The sequence below is a fragment of the Acipenser ruthenus genome, chromosome 14 (genome assembly GCF_902713425.1).
Source record: "Acipenser ruthenus chromosome 14, fAciRut3.2 maternal haplotype, whole genome shotgun sequence".
Classification (NCBI taxonomy): Eukaryota; Metazoa; Chordata; class Actinopteri; order Acipenseriformes; family Acipenseridae; genus Acipenser; species Acipenser ruthenus.
In genome coordinates, this window is record NC_081202.1 from 18,867,644 (window position 1) to 18,883,563 (window position 15,920).

General features: G+C 35.5%; 1 protein-coding gene across 2 annotated transcripts in view; it reads left to right on the top strand.

The window, feature by feature from the left end:
- LOC117419621 (cadherin-like and PC-esterase domain-containing protein 1) overlaps nt 1-15,920 on the top strand; it is a 76,611-nt gene that overhangs the window by 47,670 nt on the left and 13,021 nt on the right. For both annotated transcript variants that reach the window (XM_058986025.1, XM_058986024.1), the window contains 2 exons: nt 12,520-12,637; nt 14,025-14,161. In XM_058986025.1, coding sequence (XP_058842008.1) covers nt 12,520-12,637; nt 14,025-14,161 — 255 coding nt within the window. The remainder of the gene's footprint in view (nt 1-12,519; nt 12,638-14,024; nt 14,162-15,920) is intronic.

Below are 15,920 nucleotides of genomic sequence, written 5' to 3' on the forward strand. Positions count from 1 at the left end.
GGCTTAGCGGCAGTGGAGGCACTGCGTAAGCAGCTCCTTTATTTTGTAGTTTTATTACTGTGTTTTATTTTCCCTTTTCATTTCGCTTTTTGTTTTCATTATTATTTTGAGCACCTGCGAGTGCGCCAGCATCAACCTGACTGTATACCTGTGTTGGTAACTCTGTGGTCCTGATTACCGTTGCCGGTATAAAGGCCACGGACAATAGCACCCTCTGCATGCGAAAATAAATCAGTGCACCAGAGTGGCGTTTCAACTACAGTTCTGTCTCCTGTGTGTCAGTGAATTGCCCACCACCCTTCCACAGGCGCCTAAATCATTATAATGATGTTTAGAATGAGTCAAGAGAAGAATCTGTAGGGATTATATTTACTAGTGTGGCATAAGTAATGACAATTGAATTGACATTCATTTACAATTGAAATCAAATTAGCAATATCGCATTTGACAGTTTTTCCCTGCTTACTGTAGGGCTGGTTTACAATGTGTTTACTCCGGGAGAATTTTTCCAAGCTATAACAGAAAACAAACTAAGTAATAATGTTCTCCTTTAAAAATGTGAGTGAATTGAAGACTGGATTAAAAGCTTTGCAAATAAACCCTCTAGTAATTCAATTATTGTCTGACTCCTGTTTTAAGGAAGTTGATTTTCACAGAGCACAGTAAGCTATAAAGGGGTTCAAATGAAGCAAATGAATTAAGCTTTGTCATTTCACAAAATAAACTACTTATTCAGTGTGTCCTTTGTTACCGCCTAATTATAAGACTTAATGTGACCAAATCCATTTAGAAAATATTTTCTTACGGATACAGGGAAAGACTATATCTTGACCTTTACAGCATAGTGAATGGGATTTTTTTTTTAGTTTTGTTTTGTCAGTGTGTGAGAGTGTGTGTTGGCAGTGCAAGAAGATAGTGGTATACTCTACTGGCAAAGACTATAGAGTCAAGATTTTACAAGCATCTTATCTGATCGGATCCAGCAGGGACTGAGACAGTATCATCACAGTACAGTCTGCGTTTTCAGAAATCCCGGGTGTCACAGTATCTATCAAACAAGGAAATAAAATGCAAATTACAGTATGTCTCGTCCCGCTGATAAACTCTCCAGCACTTAGTAGACATGGTCTGAGTTTTATTGCAGAGCAGTTCAAATTAATTTACAGTACATCACCACCAGGTGTCTGGTTTATTTCAGTTGTATACACTGATGACTCAAATCAAAGGGTTCCAATGTACAGGGTGAACTACTGGATAGTGACTGATGTCTTCAAACTTGTGTTTTAAGGACTTGGCATTAAACAATCTGAAATTAGATTTTCCTCCCTAGTCAGTTAATCCCTGCAGAAGTTTACCGTAATTTGTGTGGTACCATACCTTTCTGTTTTTGCAATTAGTTCAACCACAGCTGTGAGCCCATTTCCTGCTACATAATGTTGTAGGAAGTGGCTGGTATCAGGAGAGAGAAAAGGCAAAACACCTGTTTAAAACAAAAATGGGAAATTACATTAAGTATTTTCTTTGTTAACCATCAGCTGTGTCACACATGTTTACTACTTCGCCTTCAAAGGTAACAGCAACATAAAATGCATGAAATATATATTCACAGTTTGTAAACCATTTCTGTTTCCTTAAACAGAAATCAGAAAAATAAAAGAAAAAGCCACTTTGCCATTGAACATTCACTCCAGAGAAGTGTTCTAGCTAAGCCAAACACATAAATAAAAGAGCCTAGGCTCCTCCAGTTTTAATGATCCTACATTTCCTGCCACAAAAAGCAGACATTTGATTTCTATAGAGACTTGAAACTGATACATCGGAAATCAAGAATGATGCCAATGTGATAACTATTGTTTTATTAAAAACAGGCTTATCTTTTAACAATAAACAACATATGCCACAACATTGAAACTTAAGGCCCATATCCACATCAGTCAGCATCAGTCCCTTTTTGTGGGTTTAATTAGACATGCACGTCATAAGTCACATTTCTTTATTAAATATGTGATTTTGATAGACCCACTGAAATGCAGTGTTTTAGTTTCTGAGTCATCTTCCCGACATCTAGGACTTTTTTTTTATTATTATTATTATTATTTGACAGGCTTTGGTGAAAAGCTCAACTAACTAGCTGAGTTTTACATTTTTAAGCAATTCAATCAAAATATTGCTCAATTCTATTTTGATGTTGTTGCTTTACCTCTTAACACAGGGAAAGCTCATGTGTAAAACTATCCCTTACAACTAGTTGATTAAAAACTGGCTAGAAAAAATTGATAGGATGGAGACAAGAAATGTACCTGTGTTACGTTTTCAGTACCATTTCACTTTGCAGTGTGTTGTGGAGCATCCTGCCCATGTCAGTATTATGATGCACTAATAGGTGAGCAGCTTGGCATTGTGTGCTCAGATGTCAGACTTCATGTCTTGGCTGAATTCAGAAACCTTGGCCACAGATCAAACCCACCACAACCACTCAAACCGGAGGTAAATGAACTTCACAGAATCTAAATTGTCATCTCTACTGGTAATAAGTAACTTAGGAGTTTCAGGTAATTGTTGCTATGTACAGGCATTTACCTTTTTGGCCAATTTATATACCTTTTGTTTCTTTTTGTAAATCTATACGATTGTAAAGTTCCCACAATTCAATGTTTTTATAATAACAGATAGGTAGGTTACAAGGCTCTGGTGGATTTCCAGGTACTGCAGATAATCAACAAAAAAAAAAAACGAGCTCAGCTTTTGATCAGGGGGGTGAACACCAATTTGTAGTTATGAATGTAACTATTTTATCCCTGTGAAAGTGAGGTAGGACATTTGAATGAATCATAAGTGGCTCTTTTCTCAAGTAACCAAATCGGTTTTTTTTAAAGAACGTGGTTCAAATGATAGGTGTGCTGATACTTGTACTCGAAAATAGAGGTAACGTGCTGTGATTGTCGTGCTATTATTCCTGAATAAAAGATAAAAAAAATTCTGACACAGGTTTACAACAAACTTCTAAGGCCCTCACCTGTTATTTTATCATGCTGTTTGTCTTTCCTTTCACAAAAGGAAAGCAAAGTATGAACATTTTATAGTAATCAAGGAGGGGTTAGATTAATATTTCATATAATACGCTTCATAAAAACCGATAATTAAACGCACATTGCATTAAAAAGGGTGTTCACAACGACTTTGTAAGATTCAGAATGATATTACAGAAATGTTCAAATTTTACATGCCTAGTCATGGCTATCCAGGTTTACAGCAGATGCAACTGGAGCGTTCTACTGGTCATCTCTGGGTTTTTTTTTTTTTAAATATCTCCAAGGATGGTGAAATGTAATTATTTCTTAAATGTTTCTATTATGATTCCCTCAGCACAAAAGGGACTCCTTAATGTGCTCTGCTAAAGTTCACCATTCTACCGCTCCTACTAATTCAATAAAACATTTTTGAATAACGTAAATGACTGTAATATGTGCTTTGTTTTTTGGTTAGTCAGCATACCCAATAGTCTTTCAATATACATTATGCAAATGCTCCCGAGTTGTTTTTTTTTGGTTACCTTACTATAGAGGATAATACAAAAGAGAGTGTCATTTTGTAAAGTTAGTGAGCTTTGTTCAATTGCTAATAAAGCTTTTACCTCTTTAGTGTGTTGTGATTGAAGTGCAGACAGCTATGGTGGATTGTTAAATAAAGAGAGTAAAGTTTTAGAAAAGAAAACAAGTTTTTTTTTGTCCCTTTCCACCTTACTGAAAGCCTCATACATTTTAAATAGCTGGTCTGCTAAGAAGCTCTTTTGTTTTAAAAAAAAAGCGGGGAGGAATGGCTTAATCTGTGTTGCAAACTAGAAAGAAACAGAGGTTTAGGTAACCCGAACTATAATAACCAATAAAAAAATTCAATAGAAAAAAAACCTTGCACTTTATAAAAAAAACATGAAAGAAAATTAATAATAAAACTGAAGTTGAAATAAATGATAAAGACAGTTTGACAGAAGTGCAGAATTATAAGAGATAAGAAACGGGCCCTTTTATTTTTTGAGAGAACATCAATGCACATTAGTGCTGCAGCACATACCAGCAGCGGCACTGGACACTTACTGCTCCCGGTGTGACTGTACATAATGCAGTTAAGATAAGATTTTTGAAATGGAGTGGAGGGGGGGGTTGAGAAGAATCATCTTATTTTCCTCTGTTGGCAAACAGAGATGTTCCCTGATACCTCCTGCACCAAAAACTAAAAATAGTATTTTACTGTATCAGTTGGGTTGACTTGCCATCCAAGTTTTCTTGCTACCAAGACAACTGATTTAAATTAAGTAAATCCTGGAAGAACAAAATAATAATAAAAAAATGCAATATCCTCTCATTATGATGCGTTAATGACGGGTCACATTTCCATTTATGTGCTGCTGTACCGAGAAGCTTTGTGTAAACTAGAGAGTGACACAGGAATGAAACTTCAGGAATGAAAAATATGAGAGACTAATTTATTTTAAGCTCTCGCTGTATGGCATACCTTTCAGGCAGGATATTTTTCAGGTTACCCTTTTTTTCTTGTGTTTTTCATTCTCATCCTGTTCCTAGTTTAATTTTTTAAATTTCATTCACTACTGCCATATTACCCAACACAAGAATAACAAGAACCACACAAACCTACTGCAACCGTTTTATTATGCATAATGTGTTGATAACAGGAAAAAAAAAACCCGAGGGCCACAGTCTTTTTTGAGTTTCACTCCAACTTTAACTCCCAATAAGTTTATTTAATCCCTTTTATTTGCTGAAGTTGACATATTTAAAATTAGTTTAGGTGTTTTACATCTTTTTTAATGGTCTTGAAGCAAGCAAGGTTGAATTGAATGGGTGGGCTAGTGACATCACTAAATGAGTGTCGTTGATACATGGTTTATAGTGTCTGTCTTGGTAAATATATGGATACCCAGAAGTCTGAGTATGCATTTGATTGGTTCAATTTTATAACATCTCATATTGATTGGTTTAATATTTTGTAGCTCATCTCACAAGTTTGGTACTGCTCTTCCCGCAGCCTTCAGTTCAGTTCCCATCCATTCCCGTGAGATTTAAAACTCTTTATTCTCCGTCCCACCTGTTCCTGCCAGTTTCGTTTCCGTTTCCAGCCATTCCCGCAAATATAAAGAGAAATGTATTCCCATACCGTGGGAATCTCGTGGGCCCCGCAATTCCCGCGGGAGTCCCGTCCTAATGTCACTCTCTAATGTAAACAGGTTGGTTGAGCTTAAGATATACCCTGATATAAACGGCTATTATGGAAACAAATGAATGAATGGTTTTGTGCAATAGGCTTGTGTTTTAAAGGAATAGGGTTCTGCATGCTATACTTCTAGATTCTTGCATGACAGATCAGATACATCACTTAATATGCAGTTGCCCTTACCTTGTTTCTGTTGCTGTGAACATAGGCAGCCAAACACGGAACAGTGACATATATTTTAATGAGACATTAATTTTGCTGCAATAATCTGGAAATCCTCTAACAGAAAATGTTCCTTGAATGTGTTGGCGAGATGTTGTTTATTTTCTGTTTTTGTGTTCTTTTAAAATCTGGATATAAGTCATTTAGTTCAGTGGTGTTTTCTTATTGCTTGTAAGAGAAAGACTCTGTAAGCTCAATGATTCACACACATCTTTATTTCAAACAATACAGTGGTGGTATTCAGGGTATCAGGTCATAAGCAGTTTCTACAAGCACACTGAAATAGGATCGAATGTTACTGTCTCTGGTATAATAGTTTCTTTCAACAATCACATTAGTCAGATTTCAAGAACAATTTGTCTGCTTTGTGATGTTGGAATGGTGCAGCTATTTGCTGCTCAAGTACTTTGTGTGAGAACTGAAAATGCTAAGGGAGCATGGTCTGTGTGCTGTCTGACACGGCGTTGGTGGTGGTGGTGGTGGGGGGGGGGGGGGGGTGCTTGTTCTAGCTTCAGTCTGTTCTCTTGGCACTGTCTACTTGCAAGCTGCTGTTTCTGTCCAAGTGTTGAGGCAGCCTGCAGTCTGCTCCACTGTATGCCATTAAGCTGGAAAACGGCCGTTCTTAGTCTGCCCTGGGCTCTTAAGCAAACCTTTAATCAGTACCTTTTGAAAGGAATCACGATTAATCATTTTCAGATGATGTCTTCTTTCCCCCAATAGCCTTTCAAATGTGCGACAAATGTGTTTACATTTATATACACATGTGTGGAAAACAAAACTATCAGGATATAGTATATTTATTTATTTATTTATTTATAAAGGAATGGTTTCCAGTTGTCTCAGAGTTTCCACTAGTTTTGTCTTGTTTGCTATGTACTGTTGTCACGGATATCTTCCCTGTGCTATTTTTAAGCTGCCGATTTAGAAGAAATTAGACACGAGAAACTAAAATTAAGCCCAGTTTCAAGTTCCACGTTCAAAACCTCAAGGTTCTGCTATAATCAAATTTAGTAAATTAGTTTGACGATAAAAAGTTTCATGCAAGACTACCATGCACTGAGCAGGAACAACTGTTCTTATGTATCTAAAGGAATAACCGCAGTAATGATTGATGTACTGTTTGATGTAGTCAAAATAAATTGAACATAACATTTTGTAAATCATACCATTCCATGGGTATCTTTGACCAAGTAAGGTCCTCAAAATACCAATACTCCTACAGTAGCAATCATCTGTGCAGTACTGTAATTCTGATTTACCATGCTCGTCAAGCTTTTAAACTGTTGTAATAAATATAGTAAATTCATAAAACAAAGATAATAGTACAATTTAGATTATTGAAGGGCTGAGTTTAATGAAAGTTAATGAAAGAATAAAAAATATTAATGTAACTAATTTGGGATCAAATTAAAGCAGTTTAGTGTTAATTATACACATTTTATATAATGAAACATATTTAGTATTACTCATGAGAGTTTTCTTCTTTTGTTTCCTTTTCAACATCATCTTTCTATATTTGTCTTACGCTGACACAACTCCCATTGCATTAAGTCTTGTTCACAACCATTAATAAAACAAAGCAGGCTCAAATATGGCTCCCAGGCCCTCATGCTATTGTATATAATCTCCAGCAGTGGAGTGGGGGTAATGTGGTCGCTATCACTCTCTGAATCCTACGTTTTAGGCCTTGTTCATCCCTAGTGGCAGATCTACAAAAAACAGTGTGCGTGTATCTTTACCAGGCATCGTTCCAACTAAAACAGTTTTAGCCTTAATTTGCGGGTACATTATGTTATGTTGTACTAAATTAGGGCTTTATGTCTGGGTGCTTACATTTCAAGATGCTGGTTGACATCCTTTTCATAAAACATGAACTGTCTGGCAACATCTTACTGATATATTTTTAAGCATTTTCACATCATGGAGAAGAATAAAGACATCAGAACATAATTACCTTAAATTGTCTGCAAGCTGAGTTTAATGAAAGCCTGTTACTTGTTATGCCAAGGAGCAGTGACTCTTTAAATAAACTAAATATTAATTACATTTTCGACTTGTCCCTACCATATGACAAAGTGAATGGTACAGTGTACTGTTTATGAAGCCAAAACAGCCTGGAAGCCCCCTTCTTGGGGTGTCAACATAGTGCACAATGGAAAGAAAGCGCACTGTTCTGGTTTGCTAAAAGGTGTTGTAAACATGTGATTTGTGGTTATAGGCTACATATAGAATGCCTACACTAATCTAATTTTACATTTAAATCAATACTAAGTAAAGCACTTACAGTAGGACTGATTTAGACAACTCAGCTTGAGTGTTTGCTTATAATTCATCAACTTGTAGATTGCTGCACCCTCACCCTTGGTCAAACAGATTTAAAACACTGCTGTATTACAATTCATACTTTCACAATCATTTTCATTTTCCTGCCAGATTTCAATTTGATTTCTGCAACACTTGGCTACAAAAATACATATATTATTCAATTAAATGAATGTGTATATTGTATACAACTACCATGATAATGCCATAGTCTGTGACCTAAAGCTATAGAGTTGGCAAGTATTCCATCTGCAGTTGTGTCATCAGTACTTTTTTATGAACTTGTGTGCTGGCTTAGCAGACTACAGTTTTTTTTTTATTATATACAGTATAAATGTATAACATTTGTATAAATAATTATGTTTGATCAGTCACTGAGGAGGATAATGATTACATCAGTTTACTTGACTTGGCCTCTAATGTCCAAAGTCACTGATAGTTTGTAAACATACAGTATTTAGGAAAGCTAAGGCAGGGCAACTTAGCTCCTTTACAGGATTTGATAAATCTACAAGCAACTAACAAAACCCACAGTGTAAGTCTGTGGAACTGTAAATGAGGCTCCCTGACCTTTCTCGATAGCTTTTTCAGTTAGGCTTTTATCAGGATAAGTTAGTGTTCTCTTGATCAAAACATATTATAACTGTGTTAATATAAGATGGATACATCTGGAAGCAGCACATGTGGACACCAATGTTTGTATAAAAACACATAAGTTTCCTACAGTTTTTTTATTAAATTAAATTAATGTGTATATTGTACACAACTACCATTCCCAAGAGGCATTGCAAAATATTCTGATGTGCAGTACTGTGCTTTGTGTGGTCTGTTGGAAAGTATGTTTATATTCATGCATACATTTTTGGTGCTGATAGCATTCCTTTTGGTCTGTGAACTTTAGACCCAATAATTTAACAGGATAATGAGTAAAAGGATTATGAGTTTCAGTCCTTCGTGCTTTCCATTGCCACATGGAGTGTTGCCAAAATAAATCTATAAAGTACCAAGTCCTTAATTGAACTATTCACGATACTGTAGCAAGTTGAGGAAAGGGAACGTCATGGAGCATTCTTGACAGTACAGTATCATAAATTCACAGCACAATAAAATAGGCTAAATACTCTGTTTGGTGCATGTGAGAAACTTAAAAATGGTTAAATCAGGTGTACAGTAAATTGGTGTTTTGAAATAAAAGGACTGGGGCGATATTAGAAAAATAAAGGGAGAAGGGAAGACACAAGACATTTGTCGAAAGGTTTGTCTTTCAGTTTTAGTTACTTTATGGATAAAGTTGTTCCATTACTACTTTCTGGCCTTGTGAACAAATGCTTTATGATGCATTCAAATTGATTTGAAGTTAAGGGCTGAGGTAAGAGATTGTTCTGGTCAGTCAGTCTGGCATGCGTAGGTTTCATTGCACTAAGCATTTCATCATTCCAAAAGGCATCCTCTGTATTTACACGGTATACTCCTGCTTTGAGTTTTGAGTATGTATTGTGTTAGCAGCCAGGTTCACCCAGTCTAGTTTCCTCCTGTTGACGTATGGTTAAAATATTTCACTCTTGCTTGTTCGAGAATGAAGCCATGTAACATTTCTGAAAAATATATATATTTTTAAAATATTAAAAAAACATCAGCCTTCATGTCGCTAAGGGGGAACATATCTCAAAATAATATACCCATGTGATCAACATCTCATACCTGCCAACATTTTGGAAATAAAGTGCCATAAATTTTGATGACAATCAAGCAACATTCCTCCAGCAATATTTGAAACTAATAATAACTTACCAAGCTGAACATCTTCAATAATTTATACAGTGAAACAAAATGGCTCTCCAAAAACATATACCTGTTGTAATAGAAATACAATGTAATGTTCTGTACAGTAGTCCAGAATACAGTTTAAACAAAAAAAAAAAACAACAAAAAAAAAAACATATAGAACTAAAATGAAACCAATAGATTCCGTAAATCAGAGAAAGATTCCCTAAATCAGAGACACTTACTTGGGAAAGAAGCCCAATGGAAAGAAAGCGCACTGTTCTGGTTTGCTAAAAGGTGTTATAAACATGTGATTTGTGGTTATAGGCTACATATAGAATGCCTACACTAATCTAATCATATTTTACATTTAAATCAATACTAAGTAAAGCACTTACAGTAGGACTGATTTAGACAACTCAGCTTGAGTGTTTGCTTATAATTCATCAACTTTTAGATTGCTGCACCCTCACCCTTGGTCAAACTGATTTAAAACACTGCTGTATTACAATTCATACTTTCACAATCATTTTCATTTTCCTGCCAGATTTCAATTTGATTTCTGCAACACTTGGCTACAAAAATACATATATTATTCAATTAAATGAATGTGTATATTGTATACAACTACCATGATAATGCCATAGTCTGTGACCTAAAGCTATAGAGTTGGCAAGTATTCCATCTGCAGTTGTGTCATCAGTACTTTTTTATGAACTTGTGTGCTGGCTTAGCAGACTACAGTTTTTTTATTATATACAGTATAAATGTATAACATTTGTATAAATAATTATGTTTGATCAGTCACTGAGGAGGATAATGATTACATCAGTTTACTTGACTTGGCCTCTAATGTCCAAAGTCACTGATAGTTTGTAAACATACAATATTTAGGAAAGCTAAGGCCAGGCAACTTAGCTCCTTTACAGGACTTGATAAATCTACAAGCAACTAACAAAACCCACAGTGTAAGTCTGTGGAACTGTAAATGAGGCTCCCTGACCTTTCTCGATAGCTTTTTCAGTTAGGCTTTTATCAGGATAAGTTAGTGTTCTCTTGATCAAAACATATTATAACTGTGTTAATATAAGATGGATACATCTGGAAGCAGCACATGTGGACACCAATGTTTGTATAAAAACACATAAGTTTCCTACAGTTTTTCTTTTTATTTTATTGGAATAAAACAAATACATTGCTGTAAAGTATATTCTTGAAACCATTCAAATGTAGTTTTAATCCAGAGAACCTGGCTTCACATTAGGTCTTGGTTACCTTCCAGATGAATTATTTTATGATTAAATAGTTTGATCTCTGTAACAGTAGTTAATAAATCTTTTTGTCCATGCATTAAAATATATTTTAATTTCATACCATTACCATTTCAACAAAAATGATTATTTAAAAATAATAATAATAAAAAAGTTTATTATAAAGTGATTATACTTATGCTGATGTGTTTTTAAAATCTAATTTTGAAGCCAGGTTTATATAGATGTACAATAAACAGTCAGCCGAAACTTCTGTATGGTTAGAGCTAATTTATTTATATTCTCAAAATCAAAAGTGATGCTGTGTTTATCCACATACACTGTGCACAAGTATGAACAAGAAAATCCCTGTTAAGTTGTCTTGTTGCACTTTGTTGACAGCAGTCGCGTATCATTCAGGAATTTGGTGCTGCTGCGTGAAGCCCTGTGCAAATTGTTGTGCTGCAAGGCAGGGGCTTTCTGATCTTGGTGTTAGTTTCAGTAATGCCGCCAAATAGTTCCACAGTATGTCCAGACCCTAAGGCTCCAAGTGGACATTGCAGTTTGACACTAGAGATTCTCAGTGTCATTCATCTTGTTATATTTGTCTGACCTGTACAACTAACGCTATGCCGAGAGGGCCTGGTGCCAGGGAGACACTTTGATACCTGTTAAACACATTTGAATCAGTGGAAGTCTTTGGAGAAACAGCCAAGAGAGTTTGCAGTTCAAAGGTTTTCTGATTCAGTACCACACAGTCTGAAGAACCCTGGAAAAGGAATGTGATAATTATCTTTGTGTACATTGTTGGCAATTTTATAATGACTAAGGTAAAGCATTCCTCAATACCCTCAACTCTTGTTAAAAAGTACTGCCAGAGAGTTTGGAAGCTCTGGGAAACACCAGCTGTGTGCTTCGGAACCACATTGACAGGCCGTTCTTGGGGAATAGGTTTTCAAAAGCTGTTGTTCTGGTTTACCATGTAAACACACTACAGTAAAAGTTTTGAATACATAACAGGACACTGTTAAATGGGTAGTGTTTTTTTTTTTTTTTTTTTTGCTGTTTTCTTTTTAAACAGCCCCAGTCTCTGTTCCACACTAAATGGCTGTTTTTAATTTTGTACAAACTTTTAAGGTTAAAGCATTCTATCATTTTTATTTGCCTGCAGATCCATCATGCTTTCATTTAGAATTCCACATGTTCATTTGAATATTCCTACACACGTACAGCAAAATCCCAAGTGTATAAAAGTACGATTCAATGAAATGAACTTGAAGTATGAAACAGTCTAACTTTTCAGATGTCAGTCTGGGTTAGAACATCACATTAAAGCTGACTATGATTTTATTTTTACCCTGTACCAGTCCTGTTGGTAGATGTAAGCATAATTTAAACCTCTGACTTTATAACCTGAAGAGGTGACTTTATCATACCATGAAACACCCACATTACAGTGCTGACAGCTAAAGAGAGCTTCAGAGTTGCCCTACTTCAGATGGAATTAATAATACTACAACTTACAGTTCTTTTCAGAATCCTATAGTGTTGGCACACAAGCATTGTGCTCTGTATCTATTTAAAATAATAATAACAACCTCTATATTGGATTCGGTTATGGGATTAAGAAAAATCTTGGGCTTGGTTTTGTACAGTGTTTTGACATATCATCTATCATCCTGCGTTGAACTTTCATTTCATTATTCATTTTTTTGTGTGTGTGTTCATGCAGGACTGCGGTTTGGTAATTCAGCCTGAGGAGCCTTGTGGCTTGGAGTCTCTCCCCAGCAGCTACCTCTCTCTGGGTTCCCAGGGTCAGGTACAGGCCTGCAACTCTGGAGATGCCAAAGGTTAGTCCTTTACACACACACTTACAGCTACGGTGCAGTCAAGTGTTTCCTAATGTTCCTCTGTGTGCTGTCTCTGAAACAGTTGGTATTCCATAGGAAAGGCCATGCTGTATGATGGTAACACAATAACTGTCAGGTTAACGAAGATCATTTTCTGTATAAGACAGACAGATAAGTCCAGTTTTGTCACAGTTTTACAGTGTTTTAATATTGCTACTGGGTCTGCATAATGTTTTCCTAGCAGGGGTATAAATAATACAGAGAAATTTACACAACATCATTCATATCCTGAGGAAGGAAGGAGCAATTACAGTGTCTACAGACAGTATAAATGTTGCAACACAAATGGAAAGCATTAGTGGATTGCTGGTACAGTGCGATCTGAGCGTCATTCTTCTAGTGTAAAACATCCTGTTTTAATTGAAATTGGAAAAAGGTCAGTTCACAGAGATGATTGCTTAAAATCAGTAATCTATACTCTTATGTTCCCTGATAACTATACTTCTTTTTAAGTCCTTCCATAGCAGCAGGCAATTTTTGCCCTAGTCTAATCCAGAACTATTAATGAGCTTTCCTATGGTAAAGCAGCACCATAATATTTTCAGTGTCTAATAAACTGGAATGTCTTGCACACAAGAAGTTTGGAATATAATTGATTCATTTCAGTGATAATATACACAATTGTTAATGCAAGGGGGTCAGACTATTGATAATACTGTCTCACCAACCATAACCAATATTTAGTGAAGAAACGTGCTTACAATGAAAAAAATTTAGCACCCTATTTCTAAAGTTGAGAAAAGGTCCCACAGGTCTAAGCTCTTATGTTTCCAATTTACAGTCAAAATAACAGACAGTACAATAATTGAGAGCAGATGGAGTCTTAATTTCAATATCTTAAATCCAAGCTAACCTTTTTTTCATCTTACGGTGGGCTGGTAACATGCTGACAAACAGCTGTAGTAGAGAGAGGAATCTTGCTTTTTTTTTTGTTAAACTGTACAGGATACTGTTCTGTATTTAAGATTTATTTATCAAGCCAGGGAGTCAGTAAAGCAAAGTATGTATGGAGCCTTGTACTGTAGTTCTTATGAGGTGCAGACCTGGGTGTATTTATTGTTTTATCTGTTGATATATATCAAGTTATAGTTCTTTCCGGTTTCACTTACTGAAAGAATGTGCCATTCATTCAGGTGAGGTATAGCATTGAATACAATACTATCAGTAAAGCTGTCACCAAAGACCTCACAATGCCTACATTATATTTTCTTTGCATAAAAATAATGTTGTCTTTTCACTCACAGTAAATGCACAGTAATTTACCATCCTTTCCCAATACGTATGCTATACCTTTACCCTTGTTTTTCATTTTCTGTTTTTTCCAAAGGCCGTTGGATTGTTCCATGTCTGAGCTGCGCTGATAACAGAACCTGTGATTGGAGAGAGGTATCTTGGCAACCAGAAAACTGTTACCATCCTGTGTTAAACAGGTCTCAGCTCCAAACATGCATGGAAGGAAAAAAGGTAACCATTGTGTGTAACATGCCACCATGAAGTAAGTCATTTCTGTTGCACGTGCCTCACTGAAAAATGTGATTTTAAATGTGATATTATTAAAGCCAGCTAAGGTATATATACCAGGAACTGAGACCACTCGTGCTACTGTGCCTGTCTTTTATTCTGTGTCAAACCAATCAAACAATAAGATACACCAGTAATGAGTGCAAATCCTAAAGGCAAAATGCATATGCATATATTGTTTAACCAAGTTTCTCTTCCTTCCAGAATGGACAATGCTTTGATCTTTTATAGACATTTGTGCTTGTGCATGGCACTGTCTGTTTGCTGTTTAAATATACTGAAATATGTCATCAGTTCAGAGGCAATTATTTGGGAAGATATCCTGTTTCTTTCTGTAAGAATGAAGTCTTCCAGTTTCACTGATTTGTGTTTTTGATGTTATTGAAGTCATTCATTTTTCTTCACTTTGGGTGAAGATTGGTATTTCTTTTCTTCCCACAATGTACCCTGTTTTTTTTTTGTTTTACTTTTTCACTAAATGTATATTTATATTCATTTTATATTTGGTGAATTCCATGTGCTTTTTAATTTATTGTAATAAAAGCAATCCTAGTCTGATGTGACTGTCCATTTTCATGGATGTCTTGGAAACACTAAACATGCATACAGGCACTGGCTACACAACAGCAAACAGACAGCTTTGCAACTGAAAAAGGGTGTTCAGTACATAACAGCAGGATTAGATATACAGAGTCACATATTCTTTGAACACTGTGGTCAGGGTCATGGTGGTCTTTTTTAAACATTTGTTTTATAAAACATCTAGAGGTTTATTGTTCCTTGCTGACAAGAGACCAGTTGGACAGAAGGCAAGGAGAAACACACACTGGGGTCTATTCAATTGATCTAAATGGCGGTAGATCTAAATAGTTAAATCATTAAAAGAAGCGGACTCTCTAACATATGTGTCTTTGAGTTTCTTTATGTCATTTTTGTTTTTAAAAATAAGTAAAATGCCAGGTTAAGACCTATTTTTTATATTTAAACTGTAGCAGTATTTAGATCTGCCACTCTTACCATATGAATAGACCCCATTAAGGGAAACCAGGCATATCATCCTAAACAAGATTTGTTTCCAATTAATGCTTTAGTATTGTTGTTAATTTGAATGGCCAGATCTTTTAAATTAACAGAAACACTAAAAAGCCAATAGGCTGTCAAGTTATAAGTATTATATGAGATACAGTCAGTTAAGTAAGTATGAGGTACTGTACAGGAAGTATGAAGACAAAAGTGTGGGAAAGATGCAATACAAATTACTTTTGTGCTACAAGGCATTTAACTTTACATTTTGGAATATCTAGGCAGCTAACAACCACAAAGCTACAGTACATGTATGTACATTATCAATGAGGGTTCAACCGTCAACGCTCCTGGTTTAAAGTATAAAGTACATTTCCAGTAACTGCTAACTAAACGCAAAAGCCATTAATGACTGTTCTGTTTACTGTGGTACAATGAATACTAATTAAAAAAAAAAATCACTGAAGCAATTTTATTTATTTATTAAAACTCTTTCGTATATGTAAATATTCATCATAAACAAGCTGCTTGGATTTAAAGAGCATTTTGGCGTGGGTAGGGGATATCTTCGTTATCTTAATGAATGTATTGTTCTTGTTTTTTGGATTTACTTTATATCACTCTCTGTTTCAGTAGTTTAAGTTTAAGCACCCCTGTGGCCTCAGTATAGCTCTTAGAA